This window comes from Pleurodeles waltl, chromosome 6, assembly GCF_031143425.1.
Source record: "Pleurodeles waltl isolate 20211129_DDA chromosome 6, aPleWal1.hap1.20221129, whole genome shotgun sequence".
NCBI classification, from domain to species: Eukaryota; Metazoa; Chordata; class Amphibia; order Caudata; family Salamandridae; genus Pleurodeles; species Pleurodeles waltl.
In genome coordinates this window covers 982,780,448-982,802,756 of record NC_090445.1, presented here as the reverse complement: position 1 = coordinate 982,802,756, position 22,309 = coordinate 982,780,448, and the positions used below count along the sequence as shown (strand labels likewise).

Here is a 22,309-nt window from a genome sequence, read left to right as displayed (position 1 = left end):
TCATCTTAGTGCCTGTTGTCAATATTGAGTATATGACAATGCTTCCAGGTTGATTTATGTAGCCTATTTGACATGTTTGAGAATTAAGTTACACAGGTTATTTTGAATGTAGGTGTTTTTAAATATGTTTCCATGAGAGATTCTCTATGAGAATTCGGGCACATTTTCTGGCACTCCAAACCATATTAGTACCTAGTCAAAAAATAACATTTTGATCTCAATTATAAGAACTGGCCAAACTGCCAAAGAATACAGTTCTTTGTGAATGAAGAAGAACGTTAACTATCATAGCACAGCAGAGAGTTGCAATCAGTTAGTTTTGTGTAGCCTTCTAATATCAAGGTACATCCTTTAAGGATTATCAATAGATTGAGGAAGTGGAGAGTGGTGTGGCATATTAAACTTGGAAAGTGCAATTGGCTTCTTCTCTGCCCGCTGACCTGAAAATAAAAATGTTGTTGCTTGTTGAGATATCTGTTCCTCCGTCATTCATGAGGTGAGCCCACTCATGCTTAGCCACACTTTGCATGACAGAGGTGTAGACCTAGCAATGAAACATGCCACCCATGAGTTTGTGGGGGTGCAGCATATTTTAAGACAAAAGCCTTCATTCAAAATCTCACAAACTTCTCAATGTTTTCATCTATTCTAATCCCAAAATGTTATCCTCCTTGAGTAATGTTTTTGGTTTTTGATTAAGTAAGGTCTAGTTGAAGGTCTTCCTAAGGGGTCTGTGCTCTCTCCATTATTATTCAACATTTACATGTTACCTTTATCCTTCTGTGTTATATACCTTTGGAGATAAATTTTACATGTGCGCTGATAATATTCAGCTTGCATTGACTCAGCTTGCATTGACCATGTCCTCTTTCAAACCTATTGCACTCCCCAGATTTCAACTGAGGAGACTCTTGCTGGTATGTCAGCCATCATACATCACAGGATGGTATTAAACCTCCTGAAATGAAATCAACAAAAACAGAGGGCCATATGTATCATGCATTTTTGTAGTCGCAAATGGCACTAACGGGCTGTTTGTGACTGCAATAATGGATTTTGGTATGTATAAATTCCAATTTGTGATTCAGTAGCATGTTATCGAATCACAATTTGGAATTGCGCATACATACCTTTGGTATGGGGAAGGGGCATGTCATTGATGTCGCATGGGAATCGCAGCGATATGTAGAAATGTTTTGTGACTGAAATGCTTTAAGTAGGTGGTACCCCATTCACAAACTGGAAGGCCTTCCCAAGGGACCCCTTCCCCTTCACGAATGGCAGCAAAAACCTTTTGTAAGAGCAGGCAGTGGTCCTTTTTCTTTTTTAAATGCAAATCCTTTAAGGAAAACGGGCTGCATTAAAAAAATATTGCTTTATTTAAAAGCGGTCACAGACATGGTAGTCTGCTGAGCCCAGCAGGCTACCATCCCTGTGATTTTTGCATTTCCTAATGGGTGCCCACCATTGATGTCAACCCGATCCTGATCCTTGATGACTTGGAGTCGGTCCTGCGTCGGCTGACATTGCCTTCTTCTTCGATGGGCCCTATTCACCCCAGGTTGGATTCTGACCCTTATTCTTATGGGTTTGAATTCAGGTTAGATTGGAGGGGTTCCTGGACCCTTATGAATACCAGGATGACCCTAACTTGGACTGGGCATAGGAGTTGGGTGAGGCCAGTGGTCTGGGTACCTCTCCAGATGCTGACATGCTGTCTCCTCCTACTGTGGCTACGGCAGAGGGAGCAACTTATTCCATGGTGGTCAGTAGGGCGGCTGAGGTCCCCGGCCTTGAGCTGCCTAATGTTCAGGTCAGGTCAAATCTCCTGACAGAGGTGCTTCAACCAGGGGCCTCCACATCTGAGCCCCTTCTTTCATTCAATTAAGCCCTCCCCGATGTCCTTTTGAGTACGTGTTCCAGACCCAACACAGGTGCTCCTGTGAACAGGACAATCGCACGCCGACATCGGCCCACCCAGAACTACCCTAAATTCCTGTCCCAACAACCCATGCCTTATAGCCTTGTCATCCAGGCATCCTCATCTTCTGGCGCATTCCCTTCTGTGCCCCCAGATCGTGAATCAAAAAGGTTGGAACAATTTGGGAAGAAGATGTTTTCTTCCTCCAGTCTCGCGCTGCAGTCAGTGAACACTGCATGCCTTTTGGGATATTATATTTACTCTCTTTGGGATACAGTTGTGCAGGTTCTGCCGCAGATACCGGAGGAGGCCCCTGCTATCATCTCCAAAGCTGTCACCAATGGGAGAGACGCAGCAAAGTTCACTATCCAATGTGGGCTGGACATGACTGACTCTCTAGTTAGATCGGTTGTGACGACGGTGGTCTTAAGGCACCACACCTGGTTACGTACCTCTGGTTTCCCAGGGGTTGTCCAACAGACTCTTATGGACATGCCCGTTGATGGCTCCCGTCTCTTTGGAGACAAGGCGGACTCAGGGCTGAAAAGGTTCAAGTACTCCCGGGCTACGGCTCGGTCCCTCTGCCTTTCCACTGCCCCTTATCCCCAACAGTCTGTCTATTGCCCCTTTCTTGGCCACGTAAGGGGCTCCCTGTCGCATCCCTTTCCCAGCCATTGTGCCACCCATGCTGTTCAGCGGCTGTGTTGCCGCGGACGCAGATTCCCACATGATCGTGGGACAGGGAACCAGGGGCCTGCCCAGGCCACCCCTGCTGCAGCCTCCAAACCCTCCTTGTCCGTCCCCTCACTCTGGTCCAGTTGGTGGCAGGATTCGCCATCACCTGCCCCACCGGGAATCCATCACTATGGACAAGTGGGTTTTTCAGATCGTTCAGAAGGGCTACTCCATCCCTTTCGAATCTTCCCCACCAGCCATGCATGCATCATTCAGCCATTTCCCAGAGGATCATTTGGCACTTCTCCACCAGGAAGTTGCGGCTCTCTTGGCCAAGAGAGCCATAGAGAGGGTCCCTGCACCAGAAGTAGGTTGTATGTCGTGGTTGTTATTCCCGCTACTTTCTGGTGCCCAAAAAGGACAAGGGCTTACGTCCTATCATAGACCTCTGGGCCCTCAATCTCTTCCTCAAGAAGAAGAAATTCAAAATGCTCACCCTGACTCGGGTCCTATCTGCCTTGGACCCAGGAGACTGGATTGTAGCGTTAAACTTGCAGGACGCTTATTTCCATATTCCAATCCTGCCTGCCCACAGATGTTACCTACGATTTGTGGTAGGTCACGAGCACTTTCAATTTACCGTGCTCCCCTTCAGCCTTACCAGCACCCCTCGGGTGTTCAGGAAAGTGATGGTGGTGGTTGAAGCTCATCTGTGCAGAATGAGGTTTTCAGTCTTCCCCTACCTCGAAGACTAGCTGTTGAAGGCGGATTCTCCCCAGAAAGTCATCTCCTACCTTCAGACTATGGCAAATCTCCTGCACATGCTAGGTTTCACTATAAACATGCCGAAGTCACACCTGACTCCTTCTCAGACTTTCATCAGAGCTGTTCTGGACTCAGTGCAGTTTCGTGCCTATCCTCCCAAAAAGTGAGTCTAGGATATTCAGGCTATGAATCCAATCTTTCAGTCTATATATTTTGGGTTTCGGTGCTGGGCCTCTTGGCATCCTGCATCCTGCTAGTGACACATGCCAGATGCAATATGCAGGCTCTGCAGTGGGACCTAAAGCTCCAGTGGGCCCAGCCTCAGGGAAATCTCTCCGACATGGTCCAGATCTTGGAGGGGACTACAAAAGACCTGCAGTGGTGGCTTTCAAATCGACATTGGGTCAACAGCAGATACCTCTTCCTTCCCCAACCAGATCTGTCCATAGTGACGGACGCATCACTTCTGGGATGGGGCGACCACATGGGAGAGGCAGAGATCAGAGGCCTCTGGTCTCCGGCGGAGTCTGGGCTCCATATCAATCTTCTGGAACTCCGGGCGATCAGGCTTGCGTTGAAAGTATTTCTTCCCTCTCTCAAAGGGAAAGTAGTGCAAGTGTTCACAGACAACACTACCGCCATGTGGTACTGCAACAAACAAGGTGGAGTAGGGTCCTGGATGCTTTTTCAGGAGGCGCTACACCTCTGGACATGCTTGGCACATAAGGACATTACTCTGGTGGTTTAACATCTGGCAGGCTCTCTGAACGCCAGACCAGACAAACTCAGTCGTCGATGCATAGCTGATCACAAATGGCGTCTTTATCCAGAGGTGGCGCAAGGTCTCTTTCAGCAGTGGGGAGAGCCTTGGTTAGATCTGTTCGCCTCCGCAGAGAACACACAATGTTAGCTGTTTTGAGCGTTGGAGTTTCCAAGGTGGCACTCGCTCAGAGACGCTTTTTACCTCAAGCGGAACTCCGGTCTCCTTTACGCCTTTAACACATTTGTTTCCTCCCACTCCGTTTATCATGCCTCTGTGGACCCTAAATTTTGTCCTTACTTACTTAATGTGTACTCCCTTTGAGCTGATGCACAATTGTCCTTTACGGCTCCTTACACTCAAAACTGTTTTTCTTGTTGCCATCACTTCTGCTCACAGAGTCAGTGAGCTTCAGGCTCTATCTTCAAAATCCCCATTTTTGTCTGTGCATCACAACAAAGTGGAGTTACGTTCTAAGGCTTCCTTCCTTCCCAATGTTGTTACACCTTTTCATGTAGGCCAGTCCATCACTTTGCCTACTTATTAGGCACCTCCACATCCTTCTCATGAGGAGAAGAGACTCCACCGCCTAGACCCAAAAAGAGCGTTGGTGTTCTATCTCAATCATTCTAAAGAATTTCGGATGGATGATCAACTCTTTGTTGGATATGTAAGTGTGAAGAAAGTGAAGGCGGTTCAAGCACGTAACATCTCACAATGGGTACTTCTTTGCATCAAAATGTGCTATTCTTTGGCAAAGAAGCAACCCCGTCAGGACTCGCGCACTCATTCAACCAGAGCAACAGCTGCTTCCACAATGTTAGCACGGGGAGCTCCTGTCCCGGATATCTGTCAGGCAGCCATGTGAGCATCTCTGCACACATTTACTAAACATTACTGCCTGAACAGTCAGGTCCGTAGGACCGGCTACTTTGGTTGTTTGGTCCTGAAGGATTTTCTAGTATAATCTTGGTTCGCAGCCCACCTCGAGGATGGCATTTCTTGGGTATTTATTCTAAGGTAAGGAATCTGCAACTAGGAGTCTTTATCAGATGTACAAGTTACTTACCTTTGGTAAATATATATCTGGTAGAGACATATTCTATCTGCAGATTGATTACCGACCCACCCATCCTCCCCGCTTACAAACTGATTTATAGGGACAGGACTTCCCCATTCAGGACCTTTGCTCTGGCACACCAATTTCAGTGTCCTTCGCAGCTCTGCACTTTGGCATGAAAAGTCGTGAAAATAAACTGACGTCACTGCACTTAGGCGGCATCTATGTACTACTCCTGACATCATCACGATGACTACAACGCCAATGACGGCCGCAGAGTCGATCAATGCCACCTACCGACGCAAAAAGGTATTGCTCTAAAAAACAATTTCTGGATCCAGTCTGACTCCAGGGGGAACATTTTAAAGTAAGGAATCTGCAACTAGAATATGTCTCTGCCAGATATATTGTTACCGAAGGTAAGCAACTTGTACCTATGGTGCACATGTTGCACCAGTGCTATTATAAGAGGCCATTCCCTCATTCCCTCAAATCCCTTTGCCTCTGCGCCCATGCTGTATTATGGATGTGGGAGCAAAGGCAAACATGCCTTTAGGAGGCACACCGAAAGTGCACCACAAAAAGGTGGCACGTTTTCAGCGCATCCCCTAAAGACAGCCGCCTGGAGAGGAGAAAGGGGGTCCCAAGGACCCTCCAGACGTCACTCTTCTGGCTGCTGCAGTCACTCACTGCATCTTTCTGCAAGGGGATCTCTCGCACCTCTTGAAAGTGCAGACGGGATGCTGCATGCACTCTGAAACATGGTGCAGTTTTTAAAACGTTGCTGTGTATTTCACTATAATGCACTGCCCCTTGCGGCTGCCCTGTCCCTGTTTGCCCCCAGTGCACCTTTTGAAGAGTGTACCATGGCACAAACAGGGAAATGTATGTATGTATGTATTTGGTATTTATAAAGCGCGTTCCGGCAAGAAGCATCGAAGCGCTGAAAAGGAGAGAGGTAAGTGTCAGATCACAAAGATAAGAAAACGAGGGCTGAATTAGCGTGGAAAAAGACAAGTTTTAATAGACTTTCTAAAACTCAGGAAGTTTTGTTCTTGCCTTAAGGTTGTCGGAAGTGAGTTCCAGCATTTGGCTACCGCCTCCGTAAATGCCTTATCACCCCACCTAACCCTGTTTGTTCGAGGAACGTGAATCCTAAAGGCTCCCATGACTCTGAGTTGACAACTAGGTCTATACCAAAATAGTCTAAGGGTTAAATATTCAGATCCTCTGCCATAGACAGCCTTATAGGTGAAGCATAAGGTTTGAATCTAATACGCTTTGCTACTGGGAGGCAATGCAGCTGTCTCAAGCTATCCCTAGTGGATGCTGAGCAGGGTAGGTTTAAAATAAATCAGGCCGCTGTATTTTGAATCAGCTGAAGCTTCATAAGCGAAGCATTATCAAGACTGAGCAATAAAGCATTGCAATAATCTAATTTGGACATCACTAGTGCCAGAATGACTGTAACTCTCCATTCCCTTGTTAAATAAGGGAGGCTCTTTTTCAACATTCTCAAGGTCAGAAAACATGTTTTAACAACCTGGTTAACCTGTGGCTTAAAAGTGAGACAGTTATCAAAAATAATGCCCAGATTATGAGTGGCCACAACAGGGGCCTGTGTGGCTCCACATTCTGATGGCCGCCAATGACAGTTCCATAATTCTTTGCTGGTGCCAAAACACAGAATCTTTGTTTTGTCCCCATTGATTTTAAGCCAATTTAGGCCCATCCACTTATTGATTTCTCGCATACAGTTGCTAAAACGCTCTGCCACTTCTTCCCAGTTTTTGGACACAGGAATAATAAGCTGCGTATCATCTACGTAAGAGGTAGGCAAAAACACAAATGTACGAATAAGTCTTGCTAAAGGAGCCACATACAGATTGAATAATGTAGGGCTCAAAGAAGAGCCCTGAGGGGCTCCACATGGAAGGGAATAAGGTAAAGACTTTAAGTCTCTGCAGCTCACTGTAATTGATCTATCTCTTAAAAATGATTCTAAAATCTTCAACGCATTTCCTCTAATTCCTGCTTGATAAAAGCGGGATAACATAATCTGAGGTGAGATAGTATCAAAAGCTGCAGATAGGTCTAAGAGAACTAATATAGCTCCCTGTCCTTCATCCACCAACCTACGAATCATATCTGAAGTGGTAATCAATGCTGATTCTGTACTATGAGCTTGTCTGAAGCCGTGTTGTGAGAGGTCTAATCCTCCTGCGGCATTCAGAAAATTGGCAAGTTCCAGGTTAATATGTTTTTCAAAGATCTTTGCCTGAAAAGGAAGTAAATAAATGGGCTGTAGGTTATTCGTATCATGTTTTGCTCCCTAAGGTTTCTTTTTCAAGGGGATCACACCTGCATCCTTCCACAAGGGGGATAGACTCCTGTGGACAGAACTTCACGAAAAACCAGGGTTAATGCCATTGAAACGGAATCCGCAACCTGATGAAAAACATAAGGAGGACAAGGATCTCTAGGGGAGCCTGATTTTATTCCTAACATTAATTTTTTTATTTTTTCAGAAGATGGAGGTTGGAAATTTGTTAGTGGAGAATAGTCAGTATCCGTAATTCTGTTGACAGTATCCAATTCCCCATCCATCTCATCCGAGTGCTTGAAGGTTGAGTGGATTTGTAAAACTTTATTTTTGAAGAAACAAGCCACTTTATTGCAGAACTCTTGAGAGTTCTCCAGTTCCAAAGAGGGTATAGGGGTTGTCAGAGAACGTACAACTTTAAAAAGTTCTTTGGGGGTATTAGATGCTTCCTTAAACTTTTCAGTGAAGTAACCAGATTTAGCTTTAAAAATTGCTTCTTTATAATTTTTAAGGGCCTCTCTCAATTGTCCTTTTTCCATTGGATTAGGATCTAACTTCCACCGACGTTCTTGTTTTCGGTATTTCCTTTGAAAACTCTTAAGATCCTTAGTAAACCAAGGATGCTTATCTTTTTTTAGTTCGTGAGAACTGATAGATTTGGGTGGAGCTAACTGATTAATAGCCATAGTGATTTCCTGATTGAAGCTATCTGTAGCTGACAGGGGCTGATTTTGAGTAATCACCTAACCAGCCTCCAACGCTGGTCCAAGATCTTCCTTCTGGATGCGATTCCAATGTCTGACCAGTTTACCTTTAGATTCATGTGACTTAAGTGGGCATGTCTTGGTCAGCCTAAAAAATAGTAAATGGTGATCTGTCCAGCTGCGAGGAGAGTTTGTTAGTAGTAACTGGTCCTCCGCTCGAGTGAATATCCCATCTAACAAATGGCCTGCTACATGAGTGGCAGTATTAACTTTTAATTCCCAGTCTAGTGCTGTCATAAATTGTAAAAATTCCTTAATATGCAAATTCTGAATGTCATCAAAGTGAAGATTAAAATCTCCTAAAATAATAGCTTTCGGAGACAAAGTTAAAGGTTCTAATAAGGTTCGCCACTGTTGCAAGAAATTAGTGTAAGGGCCAGGAGGTCGATAAACAAGCAGTCCTTCTAATAGTATAGAACTATTTTGATATATTTTAAAATACGTTGTGTCACATGCCTCGGAGAGAGTGGCCATCCCATCCCATAGGCATGTAAAGTGCACTTTACAGATGACAGCTAAACCTCCCCCTCTCCCACTAGATCTATCCAATCTATAGTAAGCATATCCCAATGGAGTAGCTTCTATAGAATCTGGGTTGGAGTTGGTCTTTGCCCAGGTTTCTCTAATAAAAAGTCAATCAAGTTTATGTTGCCTAATTAAGTCTTCTATTTCCGTTTTATGCTTCACTAAGGAGCGAGCATTTCTTAAAGCATAGGTAAGCATATCTTTAGTTAATCTAGAATCCTTAAATTGCTTTTTACCTCCAGGGAGCAAAGGCTTATCACATGCCTTCATCTCATCCGTTATCTGAGGTGTCCAGTTACACTGCATACAGTTCCAATCTCTCAGATTTTCTAAATCCATTTTATGGGTGCATGTACTGCCGATTAGGGAGTGAAGAGTTAGTGCAGAGTAGCATCTTCGATCAGTGCCCAAATTAGAGGCATAGCCCCCGGCCCTCAGTCCTGTTTGGGCACGGATGGGCACAGACGGGCTTGCCTTTGGCGGGCCTTTGGTGCACCAGCGGCACGTCTGCATCTGACTCCAAGATATCCCTGCCAGGTCCCAAGAGTCGAGGCTCACGTGACCCGCAGGCCTCAACTACTAGACCACTAACCACCAAAAGTCGTTAGCGAGGACGGACGGGCTCTAACAGGCCCTTATTCGCAGACATGTTAGGGTAAAGCCCCTACAGAAAAAAAGCCCTTTTATAAAAAGGTGCTTCGCGTACACCACACTTCCTGTTAAAAAGACTCGTAAAAAATTAGATAGATTTAAAAATTATGTTTTCAGCTAGGACTACGCCAAATTAAAAACTGGACGCAATCAGCACTTACTCAGTACTTTTGCAAAGCGCGGCCACATCTGACTCCAAGATATCCCTGCCGGGACCGGAGAGCCAAGGCTTTCGTGACCCGCAGGCCTCAACTACTAGACCACTAACCACCAAAAGTCATTAGCGAGGATGGACGGGCTCTAACAGGCCCTTCTCCGCAGACACATTACGGTAAAGCCCCTACAGAAAACTTTCTGTTAAAAAGATGCAGAAAAATTTAGATAGAGTTCAAAATTATGTTTACAGCAAGGATTACGCCGATTTAATTGAAAACAGGACGCAATCAGCACTTACTCAATACTTTTGCCTGGAAAGTGCGCCGTATTGATTTTACAGCCCCAGGTACAATCAATGCTATAGTACTGGCTATCAAGACTCATGCATCACTACTGTGCCCTCCATCCTCCAGTTTATTTCAGATGCTGTTTTCAGTCCTGGACGTTGCCTATTGCATTCGGGGTATTTTAGACTTGTGTTTGCCTTGAACTAAATAAACGAACACACCTGGAATCAGTGATTTGCAGGCAAAATGTTTAGTAATGGAGATAGTGTCTGTAGTGATCTGCAGTCAGATGATCACCCTGTTTGTCTCTAAATGTGCGAGACTAGCATTAGCTCAAAAATATACATTTCCTGTGTAATAAATAGATCATTCATTATGCCATTTACATAGCGAGTTGTCATTGTTGCTGTCATGAACCAAGAGTGCTACTGAGCATATCACTGTTATTACACAAATAATACATGGGGTCCTGAAATCCTTGCATAAAAGCCAATCTCTAATTTATTTATTTTTTATGCGACTTGACACATCTCTAGGTGCCCGTCATAAAGAAATGATGTAGTTCCCCAAAGTTAAAAACGTATTACAGTTGAGGTCTGACGTTATTATACCTGCTGCCATAGGCAGCACTTGTGTCACACTTATTCTCATATCTTTTTGCCTAAATATCTAACTACATTTTAGTGTGTTTAATTCTACACTATTTTTATTCTTTAGGTCTGCCAACATCATATTGCTTTCACAAAAGCAGCACCACAAGGATTGAGGTGTATTTTGGGATGGGTGATTTTGTGATTGAGTATTATAAGAACAAAGTACCCTCTGCAGTATTTGATGAAGCTATTGCTGACGCCCTCTGAGTTCCATGATCTTATTATGGTAATGGAGCTCCTCGGTGTGTTGCAATATGCTTATAATGTACGACAGGGAGTACTTTAATCCCGTATATAACGTGTGTCTCTTTTCAATAAAGTGAACACTCATAGTGAATATTAATTACTAACGTGAACATTTGTTTTCCCACAGGGTGGCTGCTGGACACAACTGAAAGCTATACAGGGGTATTTCTTCTCAGTGGATTTTCAATGATACTTTGTTCAATGCTGCTATGTTTTGCCAGATTGGTGAAAAAAATAAAGAGAGCACACCTTAACTCAAATGCTGCAGATAGTGATCCAAAGCAAAAATCTTGGACTAACGGAGACCTGACACTTGCTGGAACAAGAGCCTAGCATTCACAAATGTGCATTCCACTTTTGTGGCTTCATATTTTACCAGATACCTACAAACTTATGGACAGTCATTTTGAGGTATAGGATGAGAGCCTGCTTGCTTGCCTTAATGGGACAGTTAGTTTATATCTTCACCAGCTAGCATATACCACCTACAGATTGTTCAATTCAGTAACGTGGGTGACAAGCCTTTTCCAGTCAAGAACCATGGTATGTTCAACTGCGCGCATCTTACTCAGCGGACCTAGTCAAGCCTGAGGATCATTGCACATAAAGTGCAATATTACACTGTGGGATTTGTACTCAAAAAGTATTGCAATACTGCCATTCAATTCTGTATTTTGAAATGTTCTCATTGTGAATTACCACTTGTGAAATATTTTGTAATTCTTTAATTTTTAACTTTTCTAATTCGTCACTTAAAAAAGTGCCACATGCCTTTCGTAATGGACTCTGGCTATATTTGCAATATACTAACCAATATGCAATGCTACTGATGGGGCTATTGCAAAAAAGCAATTTTTCTAACTTGTTCTCAAAATTTATCGCAAGAAAGTGCCTGAGTGATATATTGTTTTATGAAAAGAAATTGCCAAAACGTGAACATGACAAATACATGACAAATACAAAAAGACTATGGCACTCTTATCGTATTTGTGTGTTTTATGAATGAGTATTTAGAAACGCACAAATGTGAAAGGATGAGACATGGCCTGTGGGATATTCTATGACGTTTTGAACCAGGTCAAAAACAATGCATATGCTTTTGTGCCATACCATGTAAAACAGAGCAAATACATGTTAATTCTAAATTCAAATATACAAGTTGGTTTGCACACTGCTGTATCACGTTTCCATATAATTATTACGGTATAAATAGTGTAGTTTCCCATTCAGAATCCAATACATACCTTACTGTGACTGAGAACATACAGTGATTCTGAACATTGGCCTCAGCTAAGCAAGCAAACATGTGCTGGTGGCAAGTCAGTTTATTTACCCATTATTTAGCCCTCCAGTAGATGGCATTGTGAGAAATCAGCATTTTATAACAAACTGTCCTGTCAATGAAACTGCTTAAAAAGGCTTTCTTTGTAATTTAATGATTGTTATTTTAAAATATCACAAAGTGGCAATTGGTACTAAACCAAATAATCTAGATGTATCCCCTGTACCTCCACAAATGTATATATTAAGAATGATAAAGGATGTTGGGTTATTGTTCAAATTATGCAACAATACCACATCACCTAAGCGTGAGAAATGGATATGCCATTGATCATTATCTGTCATATGTGAACTTATATGCTTTGGGTTTGTTTAAAATGAGTGTCATTGTCTTACTTTTTCATGTGGTAAGTATTGGCAAATACGTGTGACACCTTCTGTTATAAAGAATTGATCCAGATGAAATTCTGAATTCAATTAGATTGTCACAGAATTTTAAACATGTTATCTTCTTTTTTTTTAAGTTATATACTCCAAAATAGGACAATTCAACGTTGCTAATTTAAAATGTAGTTCAATTCTGAATATTAGGTTATGTGCTTTTTCCTTTACTTTGGATTTAATGTGAAGCAATAGACAATTTAAGGCCTGGCTTTGAGTGTTGCTGGCAATGGGTACTCCACTGAAAACACAGTGAAAGTACCCTGTTTGCCAACCCCCTGTCTGCCTGTCTCTGTTAGAGAAATGGAGACGTTGAGTATTCAGTTGACAAAATCCCTATTAGCTCTGTCAACTGAATACTTCTTCCAAGGACTCAATTGAGTATAGTCTATTAGAGGAAGGACATTACACAGCCCACCATATTTAGGGTGGATGTGTAATGTATTTTCTTTCCTGTCCGTTACCTCCAGAAAAAAACATGGAAAAATCATGTCAGTGAGGGACAGGAAAAACAATAGTGAAACAAATGCCTAGTACATTGAAAGGAACCACGCTGGGCCAATGGTCATTGCTAAATTTTACAGATATTGTACTGTCAGAGCGGTGGAAGTAATGTCCTCTACCATCCCAAAGGACACTGTTGTATCTCTCAACCCTAAATCAGGGGTTTTATCATTCTAAACATAAATGTCTTTGAGCGTTTGACAACTTTCTGAGTGTTCATGTTAGTTGTAGTTCTGTTTGCATGCAGAGTGGCAAAATATGTTGTATTTTTCTTGAGGTATAACTTAGAACTATTTTTGTTGTCCAAAATCACTCATCGTTCTTCTTTACTTGCTTCCTAAGCAAAGTGAGTAAAGAATTGTTTGGTTTGAAAAAGTTTACTTTTTGAAACCGTTATGTAGTTGAACCATGCTTACATTGTCAAATACAACTAGTTCCTGGCAACAAGGTCAAAGTGGAGAAATACATTTTTTCAAATTTTAGGATGCTGATCAGCTTTCCTAGAAAGTCAGATGTTCTGCCTCTGCACTAGCTTTCAAAGCAACAGGCTTTGAAAGTGGTTGGCTTCAGTGATGTCAAAATGGGGAAATACATTTTTTCAAATTTTAAGATGCTGATCATCTTTCCTTGAAAGTCAGATGTTCTTTCTCTGCACTAGCTTGCAGAGCAACAGGCTTTGAAAGTGGTTGGCTTCAGTCAAAATGGAGAAACACGTGTTTCAAATTTTAGAACACGTTCAAACATAAGATTTACTTTAAAAAATGTGACTACTACTTCCTTCATCTCATATGCCAATCAATTCCCCGAATGTGGGACCATATTAAGCAGACAACAAATGCTGTGGATATTTTCTGTGCTTCTTTGAAATGTACCAGTAGTTATGAATTCATTATAACACTCCCTCATCATTCCCTACCTTCCCTCGCTAGCTTTCTCTGGGGAAAACCAATTGGATATCACAAGCTAGAAGTCGTCTAATGTATCTTTACCATGTACTATGATGATAATTTGTGAAATAAAGGTGGCTTGTAAATCCAAATTATTGACAAGAACGTGAAGGCCAGACAATTGTTAAACATAATTCAAATTGTTTCTTTTTACAAGGTCAGACCTAAAAATAACTATTCTTCATGTTTCATGTTTTATTTAAGCTCATTTGATATAAAAGGGTTTGGAAAATCCCACAGCATCATAAGGCTAATTAATATTTAAAAAACGTATCATGATCCTAAAATATACATATTGATTTAAAAAAATCTACATATGAAAAAGATTCATATGTCAACGGGAGCTTGAACCTAATAATGCACCATTTGATTTTATTAAACTTGTAATAAGTTCTTTCAGATAATGCATATCATAAGTTTGAATTATTGAAATATGATTTTAGAGAAGTTAAATAACATTCTGGATAGAGAAATGTTTTGCCTTGAATGATACATGTAGATTTCATGATCGAATAGAACAATTTCCTTTTCTTCAGACGTTCATCCCAAATGACACCTAGCAGTAACTTAGGAAATATTTTGCCTAAAGTAAAAAACATTTTTGGACTGTGGATAAATCACTTTTACTGTCTTTCACTCATATGACATGAAATATGAGGATGATCTTTTCTACTGTTCACCTGTATACAGACTTACTCCCACCTTCATTTAAATTCCTTTGTCGGATGGCAAGAAACGCTCACCACTGACATTTGCATTGATCTGGAGGAAACAAGTTTGAAGCTTTGCAAGGCTCATTGCTTCGATCTTTCTGAGGCCTGTGATATTTGAAGTACTAAATGGATAATATCAACAACTGTTATCTGCAGCTCTTAGAAATGACTGAAGTGTGTAGTACGAGGTACGATATAAAAAGTAATATGACTATTAATTACATTTCCATGATGGGAATGGCATGCAGTAATTGTGAACATCCACAAAGCAATAGCTTTCTGGAAGTTCCATTCATTTCGTATTCCCACCCTAACTAAAACACCTTTGTTTCTAGCCATAAATTACAACATATTAATGCAAAAAAAAAATCTCTTACATGTGAATTTTAAATGATTCAGCCTTTCCTTAAATGTAGGATGCAATTTGTTCCTGCAAATTTCATCTTGCTTTGAAGCACGGATTTTCTCATAGGAATAGTAGTTAAAATGAAATATTGGGTCATGCTCAATAGAAGTATTTTAACCCGAACAACCCAGATGTATTTAGTCAATGTAGATTGGTTATAATCTAAAAACAAATGAAAAAAATCATCATTGGTTATGAAAGCAATTGAAAAACAAACTAGTAGTTACAGCTATCATTATTTTAAAAAATAAAACGTTTTCAACACACTACCAAAATAATATTATATCCAGTTCAATTTAATTATTGCAGTTTAGAAGTTTCTAGACGCAGGTAAAAGTGCATTTTGTTGGCTTGCCAAAGGAATAAAATATGGACAATACACTACAGTCAATTTGAAATGGAGCACTGCCCCGACATTTTCAGCATGCTACTCAGAATTACTGTACAGGGGCACCTTTCATATATGAGGTAATAGAGAAGGATCTATATAGTGGGTTTAGTGGGTTCAGTCAGGAAATGGACAGCCGACACAAATCATGGCTAACCTCTTTTAAAACTATTCACATTTAGTAAGTGTGTTACAAGCAGAAAACAAGCATTTTTATATAGACAAGAGTTTAAAGAATGATTTGCAAACACCCACTCTACCTCTCTCTCTTACTTTCTCTCGCTCTCTCTCTTCACACACGCACACATACACACACGTTTTTCCTACTCATTCTTTCTACTTCTGCCACTTACACACCAACTCTCCCTCTTTCTCTTACTCTCTGTCGCTGTCACTCACACACATACACCCGCACACACACACAAACATGCACACATACACACGTTTTTCCTGCTCATTCTTTCCACTTCTGCCACTTACACACCACCAACCTTGCTCATTGCGCATTCATCAGTTGTGCTACTCTGTCAATGGGCCTCTCCACCACACTGTAAAATAATTCTAAATGTTGCTATTCTGGCTCTGTTAATCCCTCTTTATTGTTCTTTGCCTTCTTGCAACATTAATAATTCTGTCAACTCAACCATCCTAAAGTTGAAACAAGTGTGGAGATGGAAATCATAGTTGAAAATTAATAACCATTGCAAATTATGTTTAGCAATACTTGAATATTGTAAGGTCGATTGCTGCCTGCAGTAAGCTGCACGTTTGCTAGAGTAAATGTATGCAGACACTGATTCCGTGAATCTGGATCTTAGAGTTTTTGATAGTATCTAAATCGAATTTTAACCTCAATGTATGTTCTGCTCTCCTGGTTGCCTTTTGTTTGGTATTAAAGCAGACGGCGTGGACATAGTTCAACCAATTATATTGCCAGTATGTGTCCATTTTGATACAGTTTGGACTTTTCTGATTTTGACATGCATGTGGGGAAGTAGCAGAGGTGATAAAATTGTTAGTAAAAGATGCATATCAATGTTTTTGTAGTCAGTGCTACATAAGATTCTTTCCTGTGTTGACCATGCATTTATAAGCATTTCACATCAAATTGTTTGATAGCTCAGTATCTAGGAGCCAGATGTACAAAGCTGTTTTGTGATACCAAACCCAGTGAATTGCCACCAAAACTTGTGTTTTCTTGTATGTACAAAACCAGGTTTGCAAATCTGAAATCCATTTCCTACCTGCGAAATGAATGTTCAAACTCATATAGAATCACAAATACGACTGGCCATGAAAGGAGCGTTCATTCCTAAATGTGATCGGTATTGTATAGATTACTAGTTTGCGACTGCAATCGTGGTCTCAAACCATTCATTGGTTACTGACACATCAGAGAAGGTGGGAACTGTTTAGGCAGCCTCGGGAGCAGTAGGCTGCGGTCCAGGGCACCTCTGCCTGCTCCCCTAAATGTTTTCTCAACAGGGAAACAATCTGCACTTTACGGAACATGTACTACTTTAAAAAATGTTTCCTATTTAGGAATGTTACACACAGAAAGTGGTCCACTGTTGAAGGCCACTATCCCTCTATTTGTAGCCAATCTCAGAAGGTCACTGGTAATTATATTTTTTACGCAGGTTGTTTTGTAATGCAACCTTTTAGTACAAAGGTTGTATCATAAAATTTAGGACTGGTCGCATAAAGGCCCATATTTATACTCTGTTTGCACTGGATTTGCGTAATTTTTTAAAATACAAATCCGGTGCAAACTTAACTCCATATTTATATTTTGACTCTAGACTAGTCTAGCGTCAAAATATTGGTGGTAACGTCATTTTTTGCCAGCAGAAAACTAATTTGCGTCAATGAGATGCAAGGTGGGTGTTCCCGGGCCAAAAATTGCTCTAAGGCCCTTGCGCCTTATTTATCCTCCTGTGCAAAAATCCCGCACAGGAGGAGGGCCTAAATAATGGCGCTAAGCCTGCTTAGCAGCATTATTTAACGCCTAAGTATGGGCAGGCGCTAGTGGACCTGTGTGCCATTTTCCATGGTCAGAGACAATGGAAACAATACTCAGGTGCTCTTCCCTGCACCCAGGGACACCCCCACCCTCATCTGGAGGACACCTAAGGATGGGGGGGACCCATCCCAGGTAAGTCCAGGTAAGTTGATTTTTTTTTTTAAAAAGTGCCATGTGGGTCCTAACTTGGGCCTCCATACATGGCACTGTGTCCACTGGTCATGCCCAGGAGACATAAGTCCCCCCGGGCATGGCCATTGGGCTGGGGGGCATGACTCCTGTCTTTACTAAGGCAGGAGTCATGTCCATGGGGGTTGTGCATCAAATAAATGATGCTAGTCAGATTAGAGTCGTTTTTTTTACTCTAACCTGACTAGCGCCATTCTTTCCCGCACAACCTCCAGTTTGCCCTACGCCCCCTCTACCCGGTTAGCGTCATTTATTTTGACACTAACCGGGCCTTAGCATGGGCTTGGCCGTCGCTATACCTTTTGACGCAAACCTGCACTTACGCTGGTTTGCATCAAAAAGTATAAATCTGGGCCAAAGTTTGTGTGGAGTTTGTACCTACTTTTTGCTCCTAGTCATTTGATACATCAGGGCCTTCGTTTCTGCAATCGTTTGTTCCTGGGCATTAAATATGTTGTCATCATTATTTTTCTTAGGAATGTTTGTTCAATATTTTCAATATATAATAGTGTTTCTTCTTAATTCCATATTTTGGTCAAGTTAAGATACTCCTTAAGGGGTATGTGGCTAAAGGAGTCATTTCTTTCAGATGTCTCAATCCCTACTCTTTCAAACGTTATAGGTCTTGTGTGCAATGTACTTTTCATTGAATTGTGATTGTGTTCCATCTGTTAGCTGGTCCTAAAAAGTTTAACTATTATAAAAACCTTTATCCCTGTTTGCATAATGCTTAAATTCTATGCTTCCTTTATTTCAGTATTTCCTTCATGTGACTTGATAGTAGAGTAAGCATAAGAACAGTGATTCTTTTAAAAAAAGCAAACTTTCTTCTTTTTGCTAGAAAGGCTGCTCCTCAATGAGGCAGCTTGTATATGAGACTTTGTTTCAGTCCAACATGCTGACTTTCTTTTTATATCCCAGCATATTATGACTTTCGCATCTGCACTACTGTTGTGCATCCAGGTCATCTAACCCTGATATACCTTAAAATATTGTTTGCTTCATATAGTTGATTGCTTTTGGTTTAGTGTTTATAGTTGGCATTTTATGCAGTAACAGATGTAAATTGTTTAAGCTATTTCATTGCCTTGATATGTTTTGCTGGCTTTATAGTTGTCTGCAAGTAACAGAACCTCTCTTAATACAATATGTTGAATTGTATACTTGATTTCAGCAAGTTCAAAAGTCAGTCTTAATCTTAAGTCACAAAATACTACACAGAGCACATTTTAGCATAACTTTATTTCTATCTATGGTTCCATTATTGTACATCTTGATCGGTTTTCAAATCAAATCTAACGTTAACTTATTTTCAAATACACCTAGGTTGGGTGATTGGAGCTCCCCATTTACTATGCATTAAATTTCTGTTTACAGAAATTAGTGTTTTTCTCTTAGATGACTACTTTATTTCTTATGGGAGTGTGAATTTTTACTGTGCTTCGATTGTCACGGGTATCTGTTCTCTTGGATTTCATTCTATGTAGCTAAGGATTTTTTTCTTTTAGTGTAGTGCAGAGAATATGAGGTGCACAGCACGCCAGCAGGATTTTTGTATTATAAAATGAATGCAGTGAATAAATTGGAGAAGGAGAGTGGAAGGTTCACATTGTTAACTTGCTCTTTGCTGCTGCCACTGAGGTCTATGTTGCTCCTTAGCTGGTAGTATGTGAATTGTGGAATCACTATGGAACCTGTTCTTCTTCTTCCCTTCCCTGGATATTTTGATTAAGAAGAGAGAGTTTTTATGCTGGGTATGTGGAAGAAGGTTCCACTTCTTTAGTCTATGAGACAGGTGTATGCCAAATGACACAAATAACTCTGCGGCGAGTGAAAGAGGGAGAAACCTGATTGTTGAATGGTGTTACAATGTTATTGGCCCATGCTGTGTGAATAGCAGATTATGTTTAAACAAGTAATCTTTGCCATGGCTGAAAGCCTATGTAATTGGGTTAAGAAGTGCTTACATGGCCAAATGTGTGGTGTGGCAACACTGTGATCACACGTGCCACTCTGAATCTCTCTTGCAGTTTCAGACAATCAGAAATCTTTAAATTAAAGGTTTATCAATGAACGACACATCAACATGTTTGCTTTTTTCATTTGTCTTGAAATGAGAGACAAAATGTAAACATATGTTTCAAATTATAATTACCACCTGACTCACAATAGATCTCGATTTCAATGTCAGCCATCATCTTTATGTGCCTCTCTTTCTTTGCCTGATGTTTTTATTGTTGTCCCTCTTTATCCCTCATATATTTGTATTGCACCATTTCTATCAATTTGGGAGGATATGATATAAGAATTCACGAAAAATCATCTTTAACATTTCTCTTAGTGCTGACAAAGTGTTTTGAATTTGAACTGAAAGTAGCAATGTACATGTTACATTCATGTTTTTGCCTCACTTTGCAGTCTCTAAATCAATCCTTTTTAAAGATTATGCTGAGCCTTGTTTTTGTGTTACGTTTTTCATGTCATGTTACGATATTTGACCATGTTCAGTTAAGAGAAGCATGAAAAGTTAAAATAGATTTTTGAGCCTTGAGTAGTCTAATTTAACATAATTTAACATGTCAACATGTAAGTATAAACCATATTAAATAGTGAGCGGCACTGTCAAATAAATATTAGCTAATAACACAAAAGTTGACCCTAAATGAAAATTAATTTAATGATTGTCTTTCACTGTTGTTTCTGTTGTTTTTGTATATGAATCTTATATGGTTCTGTCCCCCCCTTCAGTGATGTAAGAGGTGAGCTAAAAACAGTTAGCTGAAATACAATACAGAGTATTTCTGCATGTCAATTTTATGTTATACCACAGAAAAAGCAAACAAAGGAAAAAAACAAATAAGGGCTTCGTTTTACAGTGCACTGTGTTACAGATGGAGTCTGCTAGGGTTACACTTCAGTGTAGCATAGAACTTTGAGAAAATGTTTATTTATTTCAACATTTAATAGATTCTGTACCTTTTTTGTTAAGTATGTCCATTTCTTAAAGAATTTGTACAATAAGGCAAAAGTGGGTTGATGTATATTTTGCATAGTGAGATCAAATGTTTTGTGATTTATGTCATATCATTTGATTTTAATGTGACTTATCTACGTAAATATGTATGGAGTATATAAACTGCCTCTGGTGCTATTGGTGAAGAAAATACATTGTTAATACAGTTGTAATTAATTACATGTGTCCATGCCTTAGTAGCTCTATAGAGTTTTTTAATTTCGCAAATGCATTTGTCAGATACTGCCTGATATTTGTACATTTCAGATGCTATTGCTTTAAAACTGGAATTCACACTACAGTTATAATATTAAAAATCATCTTTAATTTCATGAAATGATCTATTGCACAAACCAGTCTACAAAGAACAAGGGCAGTATCTGTTGTAAAGTGAACATAAAAGACTGGAATTAAATGCAGATTCAAGTGAAAATTTGCAACGGTTTTATTTTATGTCCCAATAAATGTCATCCTTTGGACTTTCAGTTGTTCATTTTGAAAGCATTCCTCTACGGGAATTAAACATCTATATAAGAGCCATAATGATAAAATCATCACAAATAATACAAAGCCTTAACAACAGGACAGTGGGAGCCCCACATGCATAGGAAGCATTTTGCCATACACACAAATATCATGACCATACCACAAAACCATCAGAGACCACAGACGGGACTGATGTAATAGGTATTAGATTGTTTGAGTATAAAATGTATTTATGAGTAAGAACATCTAAAGAATGTTGCAAACTTAAAACCACTGAGTAAACTGCCTACATTCTGGGAATTGTACAATATTATCACCGTTTGTATACAGAACAACTTTATACATTGTTATTTCATTTTATTTTGTAATAAAAATATTCTTCATCTATAGTAAGGAATGTGTAATAAATGGCCACATTTTATTTTTTGCATCACTTTTAAGGTTTTCTAAGATGAAATGTTTTCATGTATTGTTATGTTTTTATATCTTGTTGACATTAGCAAAACAACCTTTTACCTTATCAGTAAAAGCAGCAACCATACAAAAGCTTATTGAAATATAGAAGACAGATAAACATTTCTCTCCTGGGTTATTGCAATTAAAGCGAATCAGCCCAAAAAGTATTCATACACTGTCAGATAATGAAAGTAGAGACATTACGTGCTGCTTGAATAGAAGAGTGTTGCAGTTCTTCGATTAAATCAAGATATGATCAGTAACGCATTAAAATACTGAAATGTGCTTTAATCATTTACATTAGTCACTATAGATGCTTCTTCATGAATTCACAAAGTACAACAATGTGTTTAATGTTTGCAGGTCAGCTCTGACATTTGATAACTGTTTCTCTTTATGCCAAAGAATAAAATATCATGATGTTTGTATGTTTTTACTGAAGTTAAATGGCACTATTTTCCTTAATATGAGTATGCTTTAGATCCTAATAACTAATAACTACATCTAGGACCCTATTCTCACGGGGCAGGCGAGATGTCTAATTGATCTTTGAATGTAAATATATCTTTGTTGGTCAGGTTAACCCAACAAAGGCCATGTTGCAGTTGGTCACAGAATATCAGTCACTTTTTAGCCAACAAACTGTGCAGTCACTGTTTATATGTCATGCCTCGTT

The 22,309-nt window shown here is 40.1% G+C and overlaps 1 protein-coding gene across 2 annotated transcripts in view; it reads left to right on the top strand.

Annotated features, from left to right (window-relative positions):
- SLC16A12 (solute carrier family 16 member 12) overlaps nucleotides 1-21,570 on the top strand; it is a 511,884-nt gene extending 490,314 nt beyond the window's left edge. For both annotated transcript variants that reach the window (XM_069239860.1, XM_069239861.1), the window contains exon 9: nucleotides 10,914-21,570. In XM_069239860.1, the coding sequence (XP_069095961.1) occupies nucleotides 10,914-11,119 (206 nt within the window). In that variant the 3' untranslated portion in view covers nucleotides 11,120-21,570. The remainder of the gene's footprint in view (nucleotides 1-10,913) is intronic.
- The last annotated feature ends 739 nt before the right edge of the window (nucleotides 21,571-22,309 follow it).